Raw genomic sequence first — 27,716 nt, 5'->3', positions numbered from 1 at the left:
CTGGCGGCTCCGACGGCACTGACCCAGGATTCACCAGGCTGGGGAGACATGATGGATGCCTGGCCCTGGGCACAGGCACAGGACTCACCAGGCTGGGGAGACATGACAGAGGCCTGGCCCTAGGCGTAGGCACAGGACTCACCGGGCTGGCGGGCGTCCCTGGCCACTCTGGCAGTTCAGGGCAGTCTGGCCACTCTGGCAGTTCAGGGCAGTCTGGCCACTCTGGCAGTTCAGGGCAGTCTGGCCACTCTGGCAGTTCAGGGCAGTCTGGCCACTCCGGCAGTTCAGGGCAGTCTGGCCACTCCGGCAGTTCAGCGCAGTCTGGGCACTCCGGCAGTTCAGCGCAGTCTGGCCACTCCGGCAGTTCAGCGCAGTCTGACCTCTCTGGCGACTGTTGACATGCGGGCAGCTCTGACGACTGTTGACTGGCGGGCAGCTCTGACGACTGTTGACTGGCGGGCAGCTCTGACGACTGTTGACTGGCGGGCAGCTCTGGACAGGTGAGACCCACTGGAGGCCTGGTCCTGGGAGGTGGCACAGGATGGACCAGGATGGGGAGACCCACTGGAGGCCTGGTCCGAGGAGGAGGCACAGGATAAACCGGGCTGTGGGGGAGCACTGGAGTTCTGGTACGGACACTCTTTACCCATACTCCAGGCTGAATGCCCACTTTGGCCCGGCACGGGCGGAAAGCAGGCATTGGGCGAACTGGACCCTCCCAGCGCTCTGGAGATGTGGTGCGCAACGCCGGCGCAGGATAACCTGGACCGAGGAGGCGCACTGGAGACCAGACGCGCTGAGCTGGCACCATCCGCCCTGGCTCGATGCCTGCACTCGATTGGCACTTGCGGGGGGCTGGTATGTAGCGCACCGGGCTTTGAACGCGCACTGGGGACACCGTGCGCTCCACAGCATAACACGGTGTCTTACCAGTACCACGCTGCTTCCAGTAAGCACGGGGAGTTGGCTTAGGTCTACCACCTGACTCCGCCAATCTCCCCGTGTGCCCCCCCAAAAAAAAATTGTGGGGCTGCCTCCCGTGTCCGTTGCGCTCCCTTTCCTCATACCAGCGCCTCTCAGCTCTCGCCGCCTCGATCTCCCACTGCGGGCGGCGATAATCCCCAGCTTGAGCCCATGGTCCTTTCCCGTCCAGGATTTCCTCCCAAGTCCATGACTCCAGATAGCTTCTCTCCTGGTGCCTCTCCTTGTGCTGCTCCTTCCTCTGCTGCTTGGTCCGTTGTTGGTGGGTAATTCTGTAACGGCTGTCTGGAAGAGGGAACCAAGGTGCAGCAGAGGATGTGTTCATCATTAGAATTTTAATTCAAATAAACAAGAGAACACTACAACATGAACAAAAACGACAGCAAACAGTCCTGTTAGGAAAATACTCTAAACAGAAACAATTACCCACAAAACCCAAAGGAAAAACATGCTCCTTATGTGTGACTCCCAATCAGCAGCAACGAGCTTCAGCTGTGCCTGATTGGGAGCCACACACACGGCCCAAAACAAAGAAATACCAAAACATAGAAAAAGGAACATAGAACGCCCACCCAATGTAACACCCTGGCCTAACCAAAATAAAGAACAAAAACCCCTCTCTATGGCCAGGGCGTTACACCCCCAGAATATGCTGATTTGGCTCTCGCCTTCTGTAAAAAGAAGGCGACTTAATTACCGCCCCATTGACGGGGGGATTGTGCGATAAATCTCCTGGTAGACGCTACACTTCCCAGGAGTCACGTGTATCCCCTGTCGCAAGCGGAGACGGCGGCTATGGAGACATATGTCTCCGAATCCCTGCATCAGGGGTACATTCGGTCCTCCACTTCACCCGCCTCCTCGAGTTTCTTTTTTGTGAAGAAGGATGGAGGTCTGCGCCCGTACATTGACTATCGAGGTCTCAATCAAATCACGATGAGGTACAGTTACCCGCTACCTCTTATCGCCACGGCGATTGAGTCAATGCACGGGGCGCGCTTCTTCACTAAACTGGATCTCAGGAGTGCGTACAACCTGGTCTCCCTCCGTATCCGGGAGGGAGACGAGTGGAAGACGGCGTTTAGTACCACCTCAGGGCATTATGAGTACCTCGTCATGCCGTACGGGTTGATGAATGCTCCATCAGTCTTCCAATCCTTTATAGAGGAGATTTTCAGGGACCTGCACGGGCAGGGTGTAGTGGTGTATATCGATGACATTCTGATATACTCCGTTAGACATGCGCCGAACATGTGTCCTTGGTGCGCCAGGTACTTGGACAACTGTTGGAGCATGACCTGTACGTCAAGGCTGAGAAATGCCTGTTCTTTCAGCAGGCCGTCTCCTTCCTAGGGTATCGCATTTCCACATCAGGGGTTGAAATGGAGAGTGACCGCATTGCAGCCGTGCATAATTGGCCAACTCCCACCACGGTAAAGGAGGTGCAGCGATTTTTAGGGTTTGCCAATTACTACCGGAGATTTATCCGGGGTTTTGGCCAGGTGGCTGCTCCCATTACCTCACTGCTGAAGGGGGGTCCTGTACATCTGCAGTGGTCGGTTGAGGCAGACAGGGCTTTTGGGCACCTAAGAACTCTGTTTACCTCAGCTCCCGTGCTGGCCCATCCGAATCCCTCTTTGGCTTTCATAGTGGAGGTTGACGCGTCCGAGGCTGGGATAGGAGCCGTGCTCTCTCAGCGCTCGGGCACGCCACCGAAGCTCCGCCCCTGTGCTTTCTTCTCAAAGAAGCTCAGCCCGGCGGAGCAGAACTATGATGTGGGGGACCGGGAGCTGTTGGCTGTGGTTAAGGCTTTGAAGGCGTGGAGACATTGGCTTGAGGGGGCTAAACACCCTTTCCTCATCTGGACTGACCACCGCAACCTGGAGTACATCCAGGCAGCGAGGAGACTGAATTCTCATCAGGCAAGGTGGGCCATGTTCTTTACCCATTTTGTGTTTACCCTGTCCTACAGAACAGGATCCCAGAATGTGAAGGCAGACGCACTGTCCCGGCTATATGACACAGAGGAGCGGCCCATGGATCAGACTCCCATTCTCCCGGCCTCCTGCCTGGTAGCGCCGGTCATGTGGGAGCTGGATGCGGACATTGAGCAGGCGTTATGTACAGAGCCCGCTCCACTCCAGTGTCCCGTCGGGCATCAGTACGTCTGCTGTCCGTGACCAGTTGATCTATTGGGCCCACACATCACCCTCCTCTGGTCATCCGGGGATCGGTCGGACGGTGCGCTGTCTGACTGGGAAGTACTGGTGGCCCACCTTGGCTAGGGACGTAAGGGTTTATGTTTCCTCCTACTCGGTGTGCGTCCAGTGTAAGGCTCCTAGACACCTGCCCAGAGGTAAGCTACATCCCTTAACTGTTCCACAACGGCCTTGGTCACACCTGTCGGTGGATTTTCTGACGGATCTTCCTCCCTCACAGGGAAACACCACGATCCTGGTCGTTGTGGATCGTTTCTCTAAGTCCTGTCATCTACTCCCTCTGCCTGGTCTCCCTATGGCCCTACAAACTGCGGAGGCCCTGTTTACACGTCTTCCGGCACTACAGGGTGCCTGAGGATATAGTGTCTGATCGAGGTCTCCAGTTCACTTCGAGAGTCTGGAGGGCGTTCATGGAACGTCTGGGGGTCTCGATCAGCCTTACCTCAGGTTTCCACCCCGAGAGTAATTGGCAGGTGGAAAGAGTGAACCAGGATGTGGGCAGGTTTCTGCGGTCCTATTGCCAGGACCGGCCGGGGGAGTGGGCGGCGTTCATGCCCTGGGCAGAGATGGCGCAGAACTCGCTCCGCCACTCCTCCACTAACCTCTCCCCCTTTCAGTGTGTATTGGGGTACCAGCCGGTTCTGGCACGTGGCATCAGAGTCAGACCGAGGCTCCTGCGGTGGATGATTGGTTCAGGCGCGCGGAGGACACATGGGAAGCCGCCCATGGTCACCTCCAGCAGGCCGCGCTGCGCCAAAAGACCAGTGCGGACCGTCACCGCAGTGAGGCCCCGGTACCGGGTCTGGCTCTCGACCCGAAACCTGCCCCTCCGCCTGCCCTGCTGGAAGCTGGGCCCACGGTTTGTGGGGCCATTTAATGTCCTGAGGAGAGTGAACGAGGTATGTTACAGATTACAGCTTCCCCCGATTACCATATTAACCCCTCGTTCCATGTGTCTCTCCTCAGGCCGGTGGTGGTTGGTCCGCTCCAGGAATCTGAGGTGCGGGAGGTTCCTCCGCCCCCTCTGAACATCGAGGGGGGCGCCGCCGTACTCCATCCGTTCCATCCTGGATTCGAGGTGTCGGACGAGGGGCCTTCATTACCTCGTGGAGTGGGAGGGGTACGGTCCGGAGGAGAGGTGCTGGGTTCCGGTGGCGGATGTGTTGGACCCTGAAATGCTGCGGGAGTTTCACCGTCGCCGGCCGGATCGCCCTGCGCCTCGCCCTCCGGGTCGTCCCCGAGGCCGGTGTCGACGAGCCGCTGGAGTCGCGCGTCAAGGGGGGGGGGGGGGGGTACTGTCACGACTTCCGCCGAAGTCGGCTCCTCTCCTTGTTCGGGCGGCGTTCGGCGGTCGACGTCGCCGGCTTTCTAGCCATCGACGCTCCATTTTTAATTTATCCATTTCTTTTGTCTTGTTCCCTGGACACCTGGTTTTCATTCCCCAATCACACTACATGTATTTATTCCTCTGTTCCCCCTCATGTCTTTGTGTGAAATTGTTTTGTGTTACGTGTCAATTTTGATGCGCTAGACTGGTGTTCGTTTATTACGCGTTTTATCACGAGGTATGTTTATTTGTTTGAACATAATTATTGCGACTATTTGTGCATTTCGACGCAATGGCGTCCGTCTGTTGGTTTCTCCTGCCTAAATTAAGTGTGCGCCTGTTCACAACTCTCTGCTCTCCTGCACCTGACTCCGCTCCCAGTACGCACACCACTGACACACATACACAACCTGAGATCAAACCCCTGGTAAAGAAATAAAACACACACCTTTTAATGCCCATTGTAACCCCTGCTCACGCCGTAAACATACCCTCTCCATAACAGTGTAAGGTGCATTTGCTCATGCATCAGAACATCATAAATTATTTAGCAGGGAAAGAGCACTGATTCTGACCATGCTGCTGATGCTTCTGACAGGCCTCGTGTGGAATAAACAGGGACAATCCCATCTAGATTGTTTGTAATGCATGTAAAAGCACTCCTAAGAACTGGGTGATGATAAAATACATCACTGCTCCTACACATTATTCACCTTTACAATACCCTGGCTGTTGTGCAGTAAAAGTTGAACAAATTAAAATAAAGGTTCCATAGGACTACAATACTGCATGACCTAAATTCATTTAAAAAAACACTAGCTATTACACATCTGCCCTATGTTATATAGTTAAGCACATCATTTAAACGAGAGAAGTCAAAATTCTACTTCCCATGCTACTCTACTTTTCAAGGCTATGAATGTGACACAGTAAAAAGTGATAACTTCTAGGTTTCACAGAGGCTAGCATCTTTTTCACTCGTCTGAATCTGCAAAACTCATGTGCAGTCATTATAGATCATATAATATCTCCTTACAGCAGCAGAAACAGTAATGCCCTCGACTAGCAACCAGTACGCACAGACATGGATCACAGAAGGGATCTTTGTGCTTGAGCAGACACATTTAAAATGTTACTAAAACATGTCCCACAATTCGCCCTCTGTCAAATAGCTTGAGGTGCGTGCTTGTCTATATTTTTTCTAAATGCACCATATAAAGCAAAATTGCCCAGAGGGTGGGCATCAATCGAACGTTTAATGTACAATATCAACCTGTGCAATGAATGATTCCAATCGAGGGGGTCGGGGGTGGGTCAAAATGACAGACAGACATTAGCCTTGCTATTACTGTTGTAGGACAGGATTCCATGGAGCTCCAGTAATGGCTGACTAAGACCACAATCAGGTAAGTCACAGAGAGACAGAACAGTGGCCCAAGTACAAAGAGCAAACCAGGGAAGGTTTCACATGTAGAAACCTTTGGATCCATAGCACTGTCTGTGTAAACAAATCTTGTAATCTTCTGAACTTGTAATCCAATAGCTGATTTGAAGAGTCCAAGCAAGGAATTCAACAAAATTCTGACCAAGATATAAGAATATTGTCTTACCTGAGGATAGTGAGACTGTGTCTTTCTCCCACGATACGACAGTGACGTAAGCCTCCACGGAGGCAGGGATAATGCACTTGAAGACCGCTACATTGCCTCTCATGGCTTTCTGGTCCTCCACCCGAACCGTGTAGGGTTCCCGAAATACTGAGGATAGCAAGAGGGGTGGCATTTGGCAAAAGCAAATGAAATACATACAAGCAGAAATTAAGGAATGAAAACAACAGTTACTATTTAAAAGAAACACTTACCGGCCTTAATGTGGACATCTTGACTTCTTATTTTCCCTGAAGGATTTTCAGCTGTGCAATAGTAGGTATTGTCATGGATTAGCTTACTAAAGCTGGAGGGGAGGAAGTTAAAGATCTGGAGAGTGCCATTGGGGTGCACGTGGCGGATCCCGGGCACATCGTAGATCTCCTCTTCGGTGGCCAGGTACCAGCGCAGCGAGGCGGGGGGCACCCCTGCAGCGGGACAGGGCACCAGGGTCCCTGTGGTGCTGGCAAACACTACCTCTTGCAAAGATGCATTGACAAAATATAAGCTGGAACGTAGATCTTCACTAAAAACTGTAAGAGAGGAGAACAAAGAGAACAAAAAAATGTGATGTCATGACAACTGACTTGAATGGGTATACTACAGGCGCAGGATCTTAATTTGATCACACTTTGTTGCCGCAAATTTTCCTGCTGAGAAAATGCAGATCAGCTTAATGATTTACATAAATTCACTGAAAACCCGCACTAACACACGGTTATATTAACAGTACTACACTTTTCATGTAGCCTCATTTTAGCCAGCAAATAGCCTAACTACCGATCAAGCAACATTATGGACAAAAATTTCAAATCCTGTTGCTGCAGGATTATTTTTCTGCGACAATACTGGTCAAATTAAGATCCAATATACAGTACAAATCAAAAGTTTGGACACACCTACTCATTCAAGGGTTTTTCTTTATTTGGACTATTTTCCACATTGTAGAATAACAGTGAAGATATCAAAACTATGAAATAACACCTATGGAATAATGTAGTAAACAAAAAAGTGTTAAACAAAACTAAATCTATTTTATATTTGAGATTCTTCAAAGTAGCTTGATGACAGCTTTGCACAATCTTGGCATTCTCTCAACCTGCTTCATGAGAAATGCTTTTCCAACAGTCTTGAAGGAGTTCCCACATATGCTGAGCACTTGTTGGCTGCTTTTTCTTCACTCTGCAGTCCAAATAATCCTAAACCATCTCAATTGGGTTGAGGTCGGGTGATTGTGGAGGCCAGGTCATCTGATGCAGCACTTCATCATTCTCCTTCTTGGTCAAATAGCCCTTACACAGCTTGGAAGTGTGTTTTGGGTCATTGTCCTGTTGAAAAACAAATGATAGTCCCACTAAGCGCAAACCAGATGGGATGGCGTATCGCTGCAGAATGCTGTGGTAGCCATGCTGGTTAAGCGTGCCTTGAATTCTAAATAAATCACAGACAGTGTCACCAGCAAAGCACCACCACACCATCACACATCCTCCTCCATGCTTCATGGTGGGAACCACACATGCAGAGATCATACGTTCACCTACTCTGTGTCTCACAAAGGCACGGTGGTTGGAACCAAAAATCTCAAATTTGGACTCATCAGACCAAAGGACAGATTTCCACCGGTCTAATGTCCATCGTGCGTGTTTCTTGGCCCAAGCAAGTCTCTTCTTATTATTAGTGTCCTTTCGTAGTGGTTTCTAGTGATTTCTATTCAACCATGAAGACCTGATTCACGCAGTCTCCTCTGAACAGTTGATGTTGAGATGTGTCTGTTACTTGAACTCTGTGAAGCATTTATTTTGGCTGCAATCTGAGGTGCAGCTAACTCTACTGAACTTGTGCTCTGCAGCAGAGGTAACTCTGGGTCTTCCTTTCCTGTGGTGGTCCTCAAGAGAGCCAGTTTCATCATAGTGCATGATGGTGTTTGCGACTGCACTTGAAGAAACATTCAAAGTTCTTCAAATTTTCCGGATTGACTGACCTTCATGTCTTAAAGTAATGATGGACTGTCATTTTTCTTTGCTTATTTGAGCTGTTCTTGCCATAATATGGACTTGGTCTTTTACCAAATAGGAATATCTTCTGTATACCACCCCTACCTTGTCAAAACACAACTGGTTGGCTCAAATGCATTAATAAGAAAATAAATTCCGCAAATGAACTTTTAACAAGGCACACCTGCTAATTGAAATGCATTCCAGGTGACTACCTCATGAAGCTGGTTGAGAGAATGCCAAGAGTGTGCAAAGCTGTCATCAAGGCAAAGGGTGGCTACTTGGAAGAATATAAAATATATTTCGATTTGTTTAACACTTTTTTGGTTACTACATGATTCCATATGTGTTATTTCATAGTTTGGATGTCTTCACTATTATTCCACAATGTAGAAAATAGTAATAATAAATAAAAACCCTCGAATGAGTAGGTGTGTCCAAAGTTTTGACTGGTATTATATGTATGTTTATTTGTAAACACATCAGGACAGTAGTTATTTACTTGGCCATGATGAAACCAATAAATGCTTTTGTTATGGACCTGATGTTTACAGTGTCTTTAATATGGACCTTTTTAGTCATCATCTAATCCTTGATACCGCTTAAATCACATTCATTACATAAAAGTAAAATAACAGGCCTTGAAGTGAGGTCATTTGCTCATACACAACATTGAACATGTATGCTGCTTTGGTTGAGCAGGGGAGCAACAAGGGGGAAAGAGTGTTCATGATGTAAAAGTGTGTGTCGTTACGTAGCTCCCTTGGAAGGGAGAGAAACACGAAGTGGGACCAATTAGCATCAGTGCTAATTTCTAGGGGGTTGATTACTGAGTGGTGTATAAACTAGGTGTACAAAACATTATGAACACCTGCTCTTTCCGTGACATATTGATGTCACTTGTTAAATCCACGTCAATCAATGTAGATGAAGGGGAGGAGACAGGTTAAATAAGTATTTTTAAGCCTTGAGAAAATTGATGCATGAATTGTGTATGTGTACCATTCAGAGGGTGAATGGGTAAGACAAAATAATAATAATAATAATTGCCAAGATTTAAGTGCCTAAATATTGTATGGTAGTATGTGCCTGAGATGCTGGGTTTTTCACACTCAACAGTTTCCAATGTGTTTCAAGAATGGTCCACCACCCAAAAACATCCAGCCAACTTGATACAACTGTGGGAAGCATTGGAGTCAACATGGGCCAGCATCCCTGTGGAATGCTTTTAACACCTTGTTGAGTCCATGCCCCAACGAATTGAGGCTGTTCTGAGGGAAAATATTGGTGCAACTCAATATTAGGAAGGTGTTCTTAATGTTTTGTACACTCAGTGTATAACTTCTCCTGGCTGAGCATGATCCTGTGCCTGCCTGCTGCCTAGCCTACCTCTGACTCTTTGTCTGGTGTCAGAGTCAGTGCCTAGCAGTAAATGGTTTACCAGTGACAGCTAGCTAGGCCTCCCTGGGAATTAAACATTTTAGCACTTCATACATTTCTAACAAGGTTTCAAATGGAAGTGGTTTCCACCCTCTCTATGCTCCAGCGGCTTTGACCCGCAAAAAGATACACACAACCATCCGTGCACACACGCACACACAAATACAAAATAAAAACGAATAATTACAACAACAACAAAAAACGTCCATATTGCTCTACTCAGCGGTTTCTGATGTGAGAGTTTATGTTCAGTCCAGAGGTAAGTTGGCATCAATGGTAGCCACTCTGACTTATCAGTTGAACCCATTTACTGTAGTGGGCGTTAAAGAAAACACACTCCTGTATAACCAGTGGCTCATCCAGAATTGTATTTCTAAGGGGACACTATGAGTCAGTCAGACAGTGTTGTCTATGGCAGAGAGTCGGCCTGAGAGAATCCCTGGCTGTGACTGAGATCATTCCTTAATGGGTGATGGAGGCGCTAGCTGAGCATTAGCCTCCTCAGACTGATCAATCTGTCAATGGCAGCCATACACACATAGGACAGACGATAGGGGTGACTCATGATGCACACCCACACATGATTTCACAGACACTTAAGGGTATCCTGAGTCTAGCTGCATTACGCCCATGACTTCCAACAAAAGGCTTCTCTCTCTCTCTCTCTCTCTCTCTCTCTCTCTCTCTCTCTCTCTCTCTCTCTCTCTCTCTCTCTCTCGTGGCACTAGCATCTGCAACATACTGTAGCTGCAGAAAGGTTTGAATTGTGTCTATGAATGACCTAGGCTTATCCATTGAAGCCCATCATGATTTGCCCAATAATAAATAAATAACATTGATTGTGAAAAAAAGCAGTTCTATCAAGGTTGTGCCTGTTTAAATCTTTTAAAATGGAGTGAAAATCGTATTGCTCTGTATGGGTCTGTAGCTGCATTAAAGACTCAATTGAAAAATAATACATCAAAATCTTATCAAATTGTAATTCATTCCTTTTTCAGCTGGGGCTAAACGTAGAACCCTTCTTTGTGGACTATTGATAATACAGCCTCTACCTGTAGGTGTGCTAATATTAATGAAAAATCCTTATTTTTATTTAACCTTTATTTAACCATTTATTTAACCTTTATTTAACCATTGAGACCCAGAGTCTTTTTTTCAAGGGAGTGTATAGGTAGGTGTCTTAAATAATTAATTAATAATTGGTGATGTTGTTCATATTTTAGAAACATTCAAATCCGTATTGCATTGATAAAAACGTAGGATATGTTGAATATAATATTTGACGCCTTTCTAAAATTCTCTGTCACTGAAACATTTCTGTGTTACAGATCTTTGGTGGTTTATCAAGAGCAATCAGAGCCAATGACTGAGAAAGAACACAGATGCAGCACACATTACATTTCTAAAACTAGTGGCACAAGAAGTCCTTCCCAAACAAAAAGCCTTCTCTTAAATTTGACTTGAATACCTTGTTAATTTACACTGGGAGTACATCATTTTTCATGAGCTGAACCATAAAGACTACAGAAGTGACACTGTTCAATAATGTAATATATGCATCCATAATGAACCAATCTTTTTTTCTATCAGCAAAGCTGGAGGGAGAAGAAAAAAGACAGGCCACTTCATCGCCACCATCTTTTCATTGAGAAGGGGGAGGATTCTAGTTGGGAATATAAATCCATAAATCCATAAAAACATATCCCCAAACACATTTCTATTTTCTGAGATTAGCAAATGTTGTAGATGTTGGAGAGCCCAGAGATGGGAATCTAACCATGAAAACAAACAAGAAAAATGTTTATGCCAGAGGCACATGATGCCTTGCGTGAGGACCACATATATGACCAAAGGTATGTGGACACCTGCTCGTCGAACATCTCATGACAAAATCATGGGCATTAATGTGGAGTTGGTCCCCCCTTTGCTTCTATAACAGCCTCCACTCTTCTGGGAAGGCTTTCCACTAAATGTTGGAACATTGCTGCAGGGACTTGCTTCCATTCAGCCACAAGAGCATTAGTGAGGTCGGGCACTGATGTTGGGCGATTAGGCCTAGCTCGCAGTCAGCGTTCCAATTCATTCCAAAGGTGTTCAATGTGGTTGAGGTCAGGGCTCTGTGTAGGCCAGTGAAGTTCTTCCACACCGATCTCGACAAACCATTTCTGTATGGACCTCGCTTTGTGCACAGGGGCATTGTCATGCTGAAACAAGAAAAAGCCTTCCCCAAACTGTTGCCACAAAGTTGGAAGCACAGAATCGTCTAGAATATCATTGTACGCTTTAGCGTTAAGATTTCCCTTCACTGGAACTAAGGGACCTAGCCCAAAGCATGAAAAACAGCCCCAGACCATTATTCCTCCTCCAACAAATGTAACAGTTGGCACTATGCATTCGGGCAGGTAGTGTTCTCCTGGCATCCGCCAAACCCAGATTCGTCCTTCGGACTGCCAGATGTTGAAGCGTGATTCATCACTCCAGAGAACGTGTTTCCACTGCTCCAGAGTCCACAGGTTGCGGCTTTACACCACTCCAGCCAACACTTGGCATTGCGCATGGTGATCTTAGGCTTGTGTGCGGCTGCTCGGCCATGGAAACCCATTTCATGAAGCTCCCAACTAGCAGTTCTTGTGCTGACATCCAGAGGCAGTTTGGAACTCGGTAGTGAGTGTTGCAAGCAAGGACAGACGATTTTTACGTGCTACAGGCTTCAGCTCTCGGCGGTCCCGTTCTGTGAGCTTGTGTGGCCTACCACTTTGCGGCTGAGCCATTGTTGCTCCTAGATGTTCCCACTTCACAATAACAGCACTTACAGTTGACCGGGACAGCTCTAGCAGGGCAGAAATTTGACGAACTGATCTGTTAGAAAAGTGGCATCCTATGACGGGCCACGTTGAAAGTCACTGAGCTCTTCAGTAAGGCCAATCTACTGTCAATGTTTGTCTATGGAGATTGCATGGCTGTGTGCTCAATTTTTTACACCTGTCAGCAATGGGTGTGGCTGAAATAGCCGAATCCACTCATTTGAAGGGGTGTCGACATACTATATATACTATATAAAAGTAACTACTGTACAGTAGCTACATGCACCTGGGAATATTATCAGTATACCATTACTGTGAATGCATGTTTAATTTCGAAGCAACTGAGCAGAGCAGTGCCTGAAATAATTGATGTATATGTACAGAGAATGATAGCTTAATCATTCCATTAAATGTGTGGTATCAGCACTAGATTGGTAAAACAAAACAATAATGCTAATATGAAAACATCTGTAATGAAAAACATCAATGAGCAGTAATTCCGAAAGTGTAACACTTGAGAGCAACAACAATTTGCAATCTATTATCCTTTTACTTCAGTATTGAAATTACGTCAATTAACATCAATATTCCATAGCACCAGATGGCTCCTCTCTCATTTTAATATGAAAATAACTCTCAATCACGCTGCCATTATGCAACTGCCTTGTTGTGATTTTTGGATGGAATGCTTAGCATGATTATTATCTGCGCACAAAACAGGCCCATATATTAACATATAGGTGCAGTGTGAAAAAAACAATGTTTTCACAACACAGTTGTCATGAATATGATTATGAATATAAATATGAATATTCAAATTTGTTGAGTTAAGATGATCAATCAAAGGCAGTAGAATTCATCAGTTGACAGACAGGTGTAATCAGCCATCACAGAGGGCTTTCAGGACTATGGAGGTGCTTCATTTAATTCAACGTGCAATCGATGCTGATGGAACAAACACTAACAACATGTATGCATGCTTAAACACCTTACTGCCTCCCTCTAATGAATACAGCCACATGTACAGTTTATGTACTGCATTTGCTTGGATGTTTACGGTTTAAACTGTAATCATCCATTGGTGCTATTCCATATTTTGCCCGTCATTTTATTATGAGCTCATCTGACAGACATCGAGAGCAGAAAAAGAGAGAAAAAAATAGAGAGATCCAGAGAGAGTTGGATGGTGGACTAATCAGTTGGGTCCTAGTATTTTATAGGGCACCCATGTCATGCCTGGTGAGCCAGTGGCCCATCGTCGGGCTCTCAGTTGGCATGGGCACACGGGGCAGAGCAGGGCATGGACACACGAGGCAGGGTGAGGCGGGGTGGGCAGCTGCTGCACTGTGACAGGCTCTGTCAACCAGGAACGCTGGGTAATTAAAGCAGCCCTCTGTGCTGTGCCTGGGGGGTGGCCTGGGATCAGGAGCAGAGACAGGAGATGGGGAAGAAAAGGAAAGAGGTAGGGGGCAATGAGGGGGGTTATCCAATGTGAGTAAGCATTCTCCTCTTTCTGCCCAGGGGCTACACACAGGGCTTGTACAGGAACTTGCTAAATGACAGTCTCCCAATTTGCTTTCATGAATATTAACCAGGACATGACAGAAGAAAGGGGCTGCTGTCTGCTCTGCTCTGCTCTGCTCTGCTCTGCTCACTGGTGATATGCAAAGACAGATCCATCGTCTGATGTCAGAGCAGTAGGATATGGTAAAGTGGAGCCCCACGGTGCACCTCTCTAGATCTACTTTTATTTTCATGTGTTAAATGGGTGAGAGTGGATGTCTCATTAATAGAGAAGGAGGCAGCAGCAGCAGCATATCTCAGTAGGGAGAATGTCAGCGCTCCAGACGTTGATGTCTAAATCATGCTGCTGATGAACCAACAGGAGGGAGAGAATCTGATGGGGGATTACAGTATACTGTATACCAAACTATAGCAACTCCCTCTGCTGCTACTACAGCTGAATAAAAAGTACCAGGGTAAAAATAATACTATTTTGTGGTGCAATATGAACACTAAAGTGTGGAGAAAGAGTTTCTTTGAGGCATTAACCGAGCAAACTATTTGCATATTCAATCAAATAGATGGGAGAAAACAATTGTATTCTTATGAGAATACCAAATTCTTAAAATGACTCAATGATTGTCCTCCTCAGTGCCCGGACTTGTCAAGGCTGATTCAAACTGCAAGCCACACTGATAAGGGAATACTAAGGTTTCTTTCCAAATTTCTCAAGAAATTGTTAGTGCAGCATTTTCATATTGGGTCAACATTCCACAAACAAATGAACATAAATTAAAACAACATGGTGTATTTATGGCAAGCTGAAGCTAATCCCCTTGACAAAGCCTGTAACCATCAGAGTGAGGAGCATGGGGGAGTCAATGCGTGTAGACTAAACTTAACCACTGCTTAAACCTACAGAGATAATGCCAAGATGCTAGACCATCTTCATTTAATGATATAGTAGACCAACACTGAGTGGCAACCTTTTAGATGAGGAGGGCATAGTCACACTGGACTGTATGAATAAAGAAAGAGCAGTGAACCTTTTGAGTATAGTATGCTGAATCCTTCTTATATCCTTTGTCGGATTCCTTTGTACAAGAAATGCTACTGTACTGAACAACCAGTTAAAGACAGCATGAATATGGTGGCCCAGAGGGCGATTGTGTATGGTGTGCAGCACGAGTTTTGCGATTTCTAATGGTCACACCCATATTGATCAGGCCACACCTCGCCACAGCCACCAAACGGGATCAAACATACCGCAAAGGCTGTTAAAAAACGCAACGGTAAACCAAACTGAACACACCCCAGGTCAAGAGGACATGGGGTCAACAGTATTTTGACAGACAACCCTGCTTAGCTTCCTCACACAGAGTTAGAATAATTAAGTATATTACATACTGTTGATTGCGTAGCTTGAGGGTTCTTTAGATGGTGGATGGATGACTGTCTATGTAGACAAACACTGGAAGGAGATTGATTACTCTTCTGCAGAATTAATGATGAACTGACCACAGGTGCAGGGGCATCAATGATGTTGTCCTGCATATACTCATCACTGCCAACCTGCATGCTCGCTATGGGAACAGCATCTTCCAGAGTGGTGGCAAATGTAGACATACTGCAGTGTAGAGGTGAAATTATAGAGAAAACTAAAATAGGCGAACAGGTGAAAAGGTCAACAAAATCAACTGAAAATGCCCAGGTGATCATAAATCATGTAGCCAATGTAAAATATGTTGCAAACGCCCCATTTATTATTAGACGGTGATGTAACACCAGCTGAGAAACCAACAGAAGTGATCACATCTTGTTGTTACTTCCATTGATCCACATTCCACTGTTGTTAAACAGAAGTCAGTCATGAACAGCTGGCGTTGTGAAGTGTGTCAGTGCTAATGTCACAACAGCTGGCTCCTGTCATCTTATTAGCTGCCCCATAACCAGGGCCCTTTAAATATGCTATGTGCCACACTCACTTAAATACTCCAGACCTATTTGACAATCATTATAGATGTATTATATTCAACATTTATCACATCCAAACCCGTAAAGCAAACATGTTTATTTAACACTAAGGAGCACAGCATGTGTTCCCTGAAGAATCCCCCAGCCAACCTGCCCCCTCCTCTCTTCTCCATCAATCCCCTGCTTGCTTTATTATCCTCCTTCCTCACTACACATCATCCCTCCAAAAAAGACATGTTCTAGGGTTGTCTCTTTCTGCTGTGTGTTCGTTGTGTGACAGGGGACGTTAGCTCTGTAAAGCCAGCCAGCCAAGCAGACACAAATGTATTCAGAGCATTTAGTACTCCGGATTAATCGAATTATAATGTAATCATCTGATCAAACAGCAATTAGCATAATCACTTCTGGGGAAAGGCTGATAGAGAGAGGGAAAGCAACACATAATAAAGCTCAGGCTAGCAACACTAATGAGACATTTACCAGCAGTCACAAAGTTACTGATTCCTGGGGACACAGATTCTTTAAATAGGAACCACCTCTTTTTAGAAGTGCAACTGTGCATATCAAAACATCAAATTGGTGACTGATCCAAATTCATTGGAATGCAGGCTCATTCATACACTGTGGTTTGTGTCTCTTTCTCTGTATTCTGAGAACAGATATGAAGTTAGCATATTGTGAACACAAACAGTATTTGCATCTTATAGTGTAGAAACCCCCCACTATGTAACATACCAAGGTAGAGGAAAGTGAAACCATAACAGTGATCCTAGCCTTTGATCGTTAAACCACTCTGGTCTTTTCCAGCAGCACACATTAATGTGAAAGGTGACTCTAGGGTTAGCAGAAATATTCATAGTTGAGCATATGGCATATAGAAATAAGCACAAAGGCATGCAGTCTCTCACACCAGAATGATCATAGGATGCAAAAGCATCAATCTGACTCCTCTGGGTCCAGCAGGCACATTTACACACCTACACACACACATCTTTCCTCAACCCAGCAAATGACAGCACTTTTAAAATGGACAGCTAATAATAGCAGGCACTAAACTGGTCTTAAATCTTACCGTCTGTGCCAGGTTTAAAAATAAAGCAGTGTCGAGAAACCAAGCTGGACTTATTTGTCTTTCCTTCACTGTCTATCCACACCTGCCTCTGTCCTGCCTCTGTCCTGCCTCTGTCCTGCCTCTGTCCTGCCTCTGTCCTGCCTCTGTCCTGCCTCTGTCCTGCCTCTGTTACCCCGCAGCCTACTTTACTATTGGTACTATGCATAAAAGGCCTCTGAAGACTCTAATTGTAAAATACCTCAGGAAACATAACTTGGTGCATTCAAAGAATGACTGATTGAGCAGTTTGTCTATCATAAGGACATAGGAGACAGTACAAGAGATGAAACACTAGAAGGAGGTAAAAGAGTGGCAGTCAATAAGACAAAGAGAAGCAGATGAAATGTGAGGAAAATACTAAGCTCAAAGGGATCCAGGGACAAACCGTGAGAGAGTCACCAAGGTGATCCATCCATACCAGAGCAAACACGTGCACTCGGCATATAGGGATCAATCAAGTTAATTCACGTGGGTGTGTAGTTCAAAGCATGGGCATTTAGGTACCAGATTAAGTAAGCACTTCAAGTAAGCATTTCACTGTTAATCTACACCTGTTGTTTACGAAGTATGTGACAAATACAATTTGATTTGGTTAGCCACAGTTACATTACATCATACTTGGGCTCTATACACACACACACACACACACACACACACACACACACACACACACACACACACACACACACACACACACACACACACACACACACACACACACACACACACACACACACACACACAGTAGTCCTAATCCAACATACAGTATGTGCATTAGACATAGGTAGAATGTTAGTGCATATATTTATGATGTGGGTGTTCTCTAAAAACTGCTTTAGCCACTTTTCTAGGTGCTCAGCCTTTTAAAATAACATGACAAAAAATAACACAACATAAAATAACACGACATAAAACAACACGACATAAAACAACACGACATAAAATAACATGACATGTCTTTGCCAGATGCACCCCCTCTCTACATGGTTGATCAAACATATACATCTGTGTGAGTTCTTTTTCCCCTGTCGATGCTAAACGGTATAGTTAACATTTTAATGTGAAAGCCATTTACATGGTGATAATGCAATTATATTGTTCTGATTCAGTAGAATCCGTAAGGCTACACAGACTGATTTGTAATTAGATTTTACATTCAGTGAAACATACCACCACCACTGTGAGTCTCCCATGCCCCATTACTAATTAGACTGCAAAACGGCTGCTGAACATCTTTAGTAGGCATCTTCATTATGGAGTCAGTATGTGTGAACTGGGAGATCCATTATTACACATCAGGGTCTCCATTATCAGACATTACCATTAGCAACCGTTCCTCAGGAATGACAACAACAACGTTACCACACATACTTTTCACCAGCAATCACCCTCTCAAAGGGGAACTACTCTAAGGAATAATTGACCTTAAACAAGTGATGAAAACATGTTTGAACTGAACTCACATTTACTTCGCAGATAGGTACTGTATCTATCAATACATACATTGAGGGCCTCCCGAGTGGTGCAGCGGCCTAAGGCTCTGCATCGCAGTGTTTGAGGCATCACTACAGACCCGGGTTCGTTCCCAGGCTGTGTCACAACCGGCTGTGATCGGGAGTACCATAGCGCGGCGCACAACTGACCCAGCCTCATTCGGGTTAGGGGAGAGTTTGGCCGGGGGGGCTTTACTTGGCTCATCGCGATCTAGCGACTCCTTGTGGTGGGCCGGGCACCTGCAGGCTGACTTCGGTCGTCAGTTGAACGGTGTTTCCTCCGACACATTGGTGCGGCTGGCTTTCGGGTTCAGCGGGCGGGTGTTAAGAAGCGCGTTTTGGCGGATCATGTTTCGGAGGACACATGACTCGACCTTTTCCTCTCCGAGCCCGTTGGGGAGTTGGAGCGATGAGACAAGATTGTAATATGATATCATGAAATTGGGGAGTAAAAGGCGGTAAAATGCAACAACAAAAAAATATAATAATAACACACAGTGAGACTATATATTTTATTGCCTTACTATACACGTTTTCATAGCTAGGTCACATGTGCTGCTCGGATACCTAGTTGACGAAGGTCAGAAAGTGTCTTTGTGGACCTGAATGACAAAACATTTAGGAGTTAGATGTGCTCAAAGTTAACATTTTTTGCATACCCCATCCTACCATGAGACATCCATGTCTTAATTAATGGAAAAGATAAACGGTTGAGTTTGCCATCATTTAAAAGCTTACAAACAGGGTTGTTAAAAAAAAATCACATTTTTAGTATTTTTTTTTTTTTTAAATAGAAATCAACTTTTTTTACTTTAACGTCAATAATCAAAGATATTGTAAACTCTGATTTTTTAATTTTCGCATATTTTGTAGCTTAGACTCTATTTTACCTCATCTGAGCTGTTTGTGTTGTACCCGCCATCGGTTGAGACACAGCATACTCTTGACAATGAGTGTCATGTTTTGGCTGATAACATTTATTTCAAGAAATGTTTTAATAGTTTGATAACCCTGTTTGTAAGCTTTTAAATTACATAAAACCCAATCGTTTATCTTTTCCAGTGACGAAGATGTCCCATGGTAGGGTGAGGTATGAAAAACAGGTCAACTTTGAACCCATCTATCTACTAAATGTTCTGTCATTCAGATCCAAAAAGTTGCTTTCGGACCACTTCTACCATGGGCAAATATGTATAGAAGGTTTCGTTAAAATCAAAAGGGGTGCGTTCAAAAAGTGATTGAAATCAAATGGAACGACTCTGTTCCCTAACTGGAAACAGGTTTAAACAAATATTACTGATTTAGATTTAGATCTAGTCCACTAAGTCCTCCTCAATTGCCTGCATGAGGCCACTGCTACCAAAAGACGGTAAGTCTTAAAGATCTTTAAATAGATATGGAGGATTCAAAGGCATACGTCTTACAAGAGGAGCACCTCACTATACAGGAACAGATGGATCTGTAATCAGTGCGCTGCCTTAATTGCCCCCAGTAGATTAACTCCACTGAAACACAGGTTCCTCCTCTCTGCCAAGTTTAGTCAAATCAAGCTGCCCCCAGTCTCCATTGCATTTCCTTCTCAGGTTCCTAATGTGTTGTCATGGGGGGGGGTTGCTGAGAAGTATTTTTATCTGTAATAAATCCCTTTTGTGGGGATAAACTAATTCTGATTGGCTGGGCCTGGCTTCCCAGTGGGTGGGCTTGGCTGCCAGGCCCACCCATGGCTGCACCCCTGCCCAGTCGTGAAATCCATAGATTAGGGCCCAATTTATTTCTTTAAATTGACTGATTTCCTTATATGAACTGTAACTTTGTAAAATTGTTGAAATTGTTGCGTTAAAATGTTTGTTTAGTTTATATATATATATATAGAGTCATCTCTCGACAACGACAAAGACGGGCATGTTTATTGAGATAGAAATGTGTACATGAGAAGTGTGCGTGACCTATTGACCTTAGTGTAAATGTTAATTTATTGAAAACAAAATAGATGTAGGCCATCTCAAACGGCCTTGCTCAGGTCTGTCTCTCAATCACTGTGCTGGAATCTACAGGTTGCACCTCAGTCACTCTGTCGAGTCATGCCATTGTTATGAACGTTCTCAAGCCGCCCTCTGCCATAGTGGTGCCCAAGAAGTTGTGAATGGAGGCCAATGACTCTTTAGTCTAAATTACAGTATAGTGGGCTGGTAATACATTGACATTGCACATATTTAGTAAGAAACAACTTCGCCATGATATACAGTACATGTTGTAAAATGTACTTTCGATAGATGGCAATGTTGTCATTAGCTAGCAAAGTTTGTCAAAAAATAGCTAACAATGCTAACGTTAGCTAGCTAAAATCCGGTGGTCTCCCCCCAATCTTAGCTAGCTAGCTAACATCTAAAGTCAATCTGACAAAGGGTTTTCCTATTAATTATTTGCCTCCTTTTGACATTTCATTGTATTTGCAAGCCACTGTAATGCACTTTTGATTAAATCTTTATCAGCACTTATTGACAATGCATTGAGTAGAACGCTCAGTCGGGCATCAGTCCTAAAAGGAATGTTCAAAACAATATTAAGACAAACGTGCACCCCATGAATAAGGGCCCTATGTGAGCTGCCTCGCCTCATCATTTTTACAAACAGAATTGGAGCTTGGATTGGTTTTGCTTTAAGGCATCTTTCAGAGAGCAAAAATAAACATGTTTCCTTAGCCATCTAAAGATAGCTATATCCTATTGTATCTCTTAATTACAATTCAATTTAAATAAAAATGATCAAAGGTAACCCACAGTACACAAAATAAATACATGTTTTAATTTATGTATTATTAATTCATGTTTATAAATGCTTTAATGGTTCAAAATAAAATCATAATATCTTTGGAAAATATGGATAAATGGAGTTAATGATAGCACAATGTCTAAATAGGCCAGAATTTAAATTCTAAGAATGCTTAAAAATATCATACCTGTAGTATTTTGTATTCGGGGGCTAATTACAACAGAGAAAACTAATCTACTGACCCAGTTTCCTCAAAAATGAGATATTTTATCTGTATCTTGTATTGTGTATTTCATGTATAATTTCCTCAATTATCATTATGCCAGAATATGCACAATAAGGGCTCAGGAAGTTGCTGGGCCCTTATCAAGCACTTCCAGGTCACCGCTCAGTATAGCCTTATTTAGCCAAACTCACACTTTCCTGACACCCATAATGGAGGTTTCCATAGAGAAAGGCCAGTGAGCATGTGATAGACCTATAGAATTAGGAATTAGAAAACAAATTGAGTATTTATAACAGTAATTTACTAGGATCTATAGATAAACCTAACTCTAAAAAGGAAACATTTTCTAGAATACAATTTCTCTGTGTAACTACAAGGTCTTTCATTCTGCCATCGTCAGCTCAGCTCAGTCAATACAGACCTCATCATTATCATGATAATCACCATCTTCAGAAAACCAAACACAGAAAACATAATGAAATACAGTGCAGCGAAATAAAGCATGATCACAGCTCCAACTACATTCTATACCCATCGTCCCCAAAGGCATAACATGCAGGACAATAGAACAACACAGAAGGGAGAAGCCATTCCCAAATAATACAATATACATTTTTGCATGTACGGTCTATTCTATTCTTGTATTAGGTTACCAATATGAAGGCTTCTGAGACTGTATACGGATCCAGGCTGGCCAGACAGTTGATCTAATGTCACAGCACAATTATAATGATTAACAATGAATGCTTATTGTTCTTTTATGAGTTTCCGCAGAAGCCAGTGTGAGTGAGGGAGATAACATTTTATGTGGAGTACAGATGGAATAGCCTAACATGGATGTCAATAAGCAGCTGACTGAGAATTGCATTACAAGGAAAAAAGGATGATAGTCAAATATGTATAATTTAAGTTTTTGGTTTCTTTTGGGAAGGAGGGGGATTGGAGTGAAACAAGGAACTAGAAATGAACCATTGATTTTCTTGCCAAGTGGGTTGGGTTCAACATGTCACATCTGCGTTGGTATAAAATGAACGTCCCTCGATGTGCTACAATGGGTTAATCCCAAACCTCCAATGCCCCCTTTTTGCCTGATGCGGTAAATTCAGCGACCCTCTATGACATAACCACAACCAGAGGTTCTACCCTGTTTACTTACAATATCTGCAACACCCCCATCTTGTCAGCTTTTACATTTTGTAAGAAGATATATTTTCTACCCCTTTCCGTACACACCCAGCCTTGTCATAACTCCCTTCCTGGGGAAGAGATCATATCCAATAAATAATGGTTTATTTGATCCTGTGTAAGTAATAAATTGTATCAATTTACTCTTCTCCCCGATCAGTTTCATATTGCAAATTCACAGATTTATGAAAGCATACACACACTACACAAATATACACACACACACCTTTTAACTGAATGCATTGAGAAATTGTCTTTCTATCATCTCTTGGTCTTTTTCAATCTTTGGAGATTGCAAATCAATATGAATTGATCACAGACAGAATAATTCTGTGTGTAATATTCTATAATATAATTGTTTTTTATTTCTGTTACATGATATATGGCCTGCAAGCTCTTTCAAATCTATTTAACAGCAGTAATCTCAATAAAAAATAAAATATGTGTTTGCAGTGTCTACAGGGGTCCCTTTTCTAGTAAGCCATTTTTCTACATTATCAGGTCCTGGTGGCTTACATTTTTTCTCTCTCATTGATACACCATTATTGTTCCTATACATGTCTTCATTTGTCTACACCCCTGTGCAACGGCTAGAAATCCATTGCATTGTTTCATGAAAACTTGCATGCATGTATTCAAAATCAATGTACTATTTTAATCTAATATCATAAATCTCTAAGGATAGACTTTAATGAATCAATTTAATTCACATAAAATGATAGGCTACATTATCAGCTTTTACATGTGTCTAATATCCTTTCGAATCTGAATACCCTACATTGAATTTTAAAATATACAACTCTAAATAAATACATTGGATGGGGGAGGGGAAAGGGGTTCAACCAAATGTCCAGTATATAAAATACGTCACTCATTATTGAGGCCCATGCTACTTCGGACTGAAATCATAGCCTACCGGTACATACATCCACACATGAAAATATGGATTACATTCGATGTAGTAAATGTAACTGACAACAATTAAGGTTTAAACCTTAAGGTCACGTCTACTTTATCAAACCTCTCTTGAACAAGGCAAGGCAACATCAATTTATTTCCTCAGCAAGCAATGAAATACGCAATTGAAGAATGAAGGCATCATAAGAAGTCCCCTAACTGCCTAAAAACATAATATATGTGACTCTATCAAATACTAACCAATGATGTTGTTTATAGGTAAAACAGATTAAAGCACATTTCACTCCCGTTCTTCTCTCCCTAGCACTGTTGGCAACCATACAATGTTATCATGTGTAACACAGGTGACCTCCAACCCCCTTAATCTACTTTGCTTTACTCACTGAATTACTGACATAACTAACATTCAAACGTGAAAATTAAACTTACCATTTAAGATGCTCTGGAAAAAGATAACTGCAAATATCCACATGCCCCGCTCCGTTCAAATCCCCCAAAGCTATGCTTTCTCGTCTTCCTCCGCACTCTTTGACCGCTGCCTTCCTATAATTATGTTCTCTGGCAGGTGTAATGTTAAACATTTGCTACTAGCTTGTAGTAACCAGTCCAACTCTCTGCTGATCTGTCTTCACCGTCTCCTCCTTGTTTCGCTATAACTCCCTCCCTGGTACTCTCGTAGCCTACTCTTCCTCTCCCCTTTCCGACCCCTCTTTACGCTTGGAGGATATAGTATATGTATCTCTGATTGTCTTGGTTAAAGCTGTGATCGGACTCTGCTCAGCTCTACTCTGGTCCTCCGTGCCTTGCTACTTCCCCTGCTCTTCAAAGGGATGCTCGAGGGGGCTACAGTGCTCGCCTGCAGTCCAGGTGTGATGCTGAGTCAGGGTAGTGGCACGCGGGCAACGATAGGTCCTCAAATAAATGTCTGGGTGTTAAAACGGGGACACCTAAACAATAACAATGTGGAATCCAAAAAACGCATCTTAAATCGAAAACTGAAAAATAGAAGCAGGTTGGGAAACAAAATGTTACAAATAAAATAACTTAAAATAAAGAGTAAACGGTCAGTTCAATAAGAATGAAAACCCAATCCGGATGAGCTGAAGTCAGACCATCTTCACCACCTCTCTCCGTCCAGCAAGAGGCAAGCACGCGCATCTTCCCACTGCCCTTTTAATCGCGTTGGTCCATGCGGTAACCCTCGCTGCCTCATAACCCTCTCCCCTGCCTCTGCAGCCACTTTAATTCCTCATTGCCTTAAAGGAGCAGAGGCGCCAGCCAGTCCTCCTAGGCGCTAGGTGAGAGCATGTACAGCAGGGAGGGTACATTTGTAGTTAAAGAAGGCGCACCTGAAGAGCCGGTTAACAAGGAGAACATTTTACGCACAGTGTTATACAGGCACACAAAGTGCGTGCGTAAGTAAATAAGTGGTACTTTTATTAAAGGCACACTAGGAACATGACTATACACGTATTTTTTATACAGGAGAGGGACAGTGGACTATGCCTTCAAAATGGTATTGATGCAAAGAGCCCTTAAGTTTATTTAATAATATATTTTGAGGGAAATCATTTCATAAATTGATTTGAAATGAATCATACACTCAAATCTACCATTAGGTCGGTGAAATGCATGTAAAATATGTAATGATATCTTATTGAAACACATTTTAAAAAGTAATTTGTTCTTAATTGTTTTACTCTATTTCGGGTTGGCATTACATTTTGGCATTTTGTTGAAGTAGAATTGAATACTAAATGATGTTCTAACATCAGCAAGTATTATGCTATTGTTTTGATTGTAAATTCTAGCTGGATTTGGTGCATTTAACATTGACCTGCCTCTGGTCCTTTCCCCACCCAGCCTCTGCCCAGGAGCAGATCCTGTCTGATAAGCTTCTAAAATCATCAGACCTGCCCAAGAGGCCATTCACTGCAAACAGAGGACCTGTCTGTCAGCATCCTCTGTCTGCAGCCACACATCCATGACTGGCCCCTATCCCTCTCCAGGCATATAGCCTGCTAAATTAAATGTATGTACCGCTGTCCTTGAGCTGTTTTGTGCATTATAGTTCAGTATTATGTCCTGTTTCATGTGGACCCCAGGAAGAGTAGATGCTGCTTTTGCAACAGCTAATGGGGATCCTAATAAAATCCTAACTACTGAAAAATAACCATGAGGAGGATACGTTATGGTGAGGAGGCTACGTTATTAGTTGCTGAATAATTTACTTGAAATCAGGGATTTTAAAAGGATGAGTGTGTGTCAGATTTTCTGTTGGTTGTTTTTATCTCTGTCTCTCAACTTGGTGAGGAGGACGTTGCTGTAGTAGGACGTGTCCTCTTCCTGGTTCTCAGCACGTTCTCTCTCGCAGTCTCTCTCTCTCAACACACTGTTCCAGCATCTCTCGTCAACAGCATTCCTTTTGTTCGGTAAAAGCTACTTACACTGGACAGTTCTCTAGACACAAGAAGAGATTTATTCAAATTAAAATGGTCTAGCTTTCATTTAATTTGGTATACTATTTATAATATATCTACAAAAGTATATGGACACCCCTTCAAATTAGTGGATTCAGCTATTTCGCCAACACCCGTTGCTGACGGGTGTATAAAATCGAGCACACAGCCATGCAATCTCCATAGTGAAACAATGGCAGTAGGATGGCCTTACTGAAGAGCTCAGTGACTTTCAACGTGGCACCGTCATAGGATGCAGTCCGACGGATGAATCTGGGTTTGGCAGATGCAAGGAGAACGCTACCTGCCCCAACGCATAGTGCCAACTGTAAAGTTTGGTGAAGGAGGAATAATGGTCTGGGGCTGTTTTTCATGGTTTGGGCTACAGTAGGCCCCTTAGTTCCAGTGAAGGGAAATCTTAACACTACAGCATACAATGACATTCTAGACCAGGGCTGCCCAACCCTCTTCCTGGAGATCTACCGTCCTGTGGGTTTTCAGTCCAACCCTAATTTAACACACCTGATTCTACTAATTAGCTGATCAACAAGGCCTTAACTAGCTGAATCAGATAAGCTAAATTAGGGTTGGACTGAAAACCTACAAGACAGTAAATCTCCAGGAAGAGGGTTGGGCAGCCCTGTTTTAGACGATTCTGCGCTTCCAACTTTTTGGCAACAGTTTAGGGAAGGCCCTTTCCTGTTTCAACATGACAATAGCCCTGTGCACAAAGCAAAGTCCATACAGAAATGGTTTGTCAAGATCGGTGTGGAAGAACTTGCCTGGCCTGCACAGAGCCCTGACCTCAACCCCATCGAACACCTTTGGGATGAATTGGAATACCGACTGCGAGCCAGACCTAATCGGCCAACATCAGTGCCCGACCTCACTAACGCTCTTGTGCCTGAATGGAAGCAAGTCCCCGCAGCAATGTTCCAATGTTCTATCTAGTGGAAGGCCTTCCCAGAAGAGTGGAGGCTGTTATAGCAGCAAAGGGGGGACCAACTCCAAATGAATGCCCATGATTTTGTAATGAGATGTTCGACGAGCAGGTGGCCACATACTTTTGGTCATGTAGTGTATTTTTATCATGAGCACTCCAATAAAGTGAGGTCAGGGACGGACAGGAAGAGGAGTCAGGCCAGTGGGTCAACAAACAGTGCCTGCAAACCACTTACATTGGATTTAGAATGGTCTGCTCTAGTATGGAACTATTTGCATGGGTTTGTAAGCTTGTGCATTTGTAGAAGCACAATTGACCCAGCCCCAAGACAGGGGAATGTAGCTTTGTGAGGCTGGCTGTGCAGTGGTTTTGGCTGTTTACTGGTGCTCATTGCTGTGATGTCCGAGGCAGAGATGGCCTGTGGATGCGCCCTCTGTTTCCTACAGATGATGGGAAGCAATCCTGTTAGAAGACCACCTGATGGGCTCGTCTTGTCCAGCTACATCTCATTATCAATCAGGTCTGTCCAATGGGCCTGTCATGGCTGCTCTGTATCCTCCCAGCTGAGGGGGATGGACATGGAATTATGGTGCGTTATACATAAAGCATCCAGCGCCATGCCAACAACTAAAAACAGGCTTTATTTTGAACCTGTTAATGATATCGGTTATTAAGCTAGCATTAGTTGTTTTTTTCTGCTATATAGTTCAGACAGGGGAGG

At 44.0% G+C, this 27,716-nt stretch overlaps 1 protein-coding gene across 1 annotated transcript in view; it reads right to left on the bottom strand.

Moving 5' to 3' along the window:
* Positions 1-24,873, bottom strand: part of LOC106581126 (Down syndrome cell adhesion molecule homolog) — a 132,028-nt gene extending 107,155 nt beyond the window's left edge. Inside the window, exons 1-3 of the mRNA XM_014162938.2 lie at positions 24,023-24,873; positions 6,389-6,706; positions 6,138-6,284 (exon numbers count right to left, since the gene is read on the bottom strand). Of these exons, the coding sequence (XP_014018413.1) occupies positions 6,138-6,284; positions 6,389-6,706; positions 24,023-24,065 (508 nt within the window). The 5' untranslated portion in view covers positions 24,066-24,873. The remainder of the gene's footprint in view (positions 1-6,137; positions 6,285-6,388; positions 6,707-24,022) is intronic.
* Between the last annotated feature and the right edge of the window lie 2,843 nt (positions 24,874-27,716).

Source organism: Salmo salar, chromosome ssa20 (genome assembly GCF_905237065.1).
Source record: "Salmo salar chromosome ssa20, Ssal_v3.1, whole genome shotgun sequence".
NCBI lineage: Eukaryota > Metazoa > Chordata > Actinopteri > Salmoniformes > Salmonidae > Salmo > Salmo salar.
The sequence above is the reverse complement of the archived record's forward strand: the minus strand, read 5'-3'. Positions and strand labels throughout refer to the sequence as shown.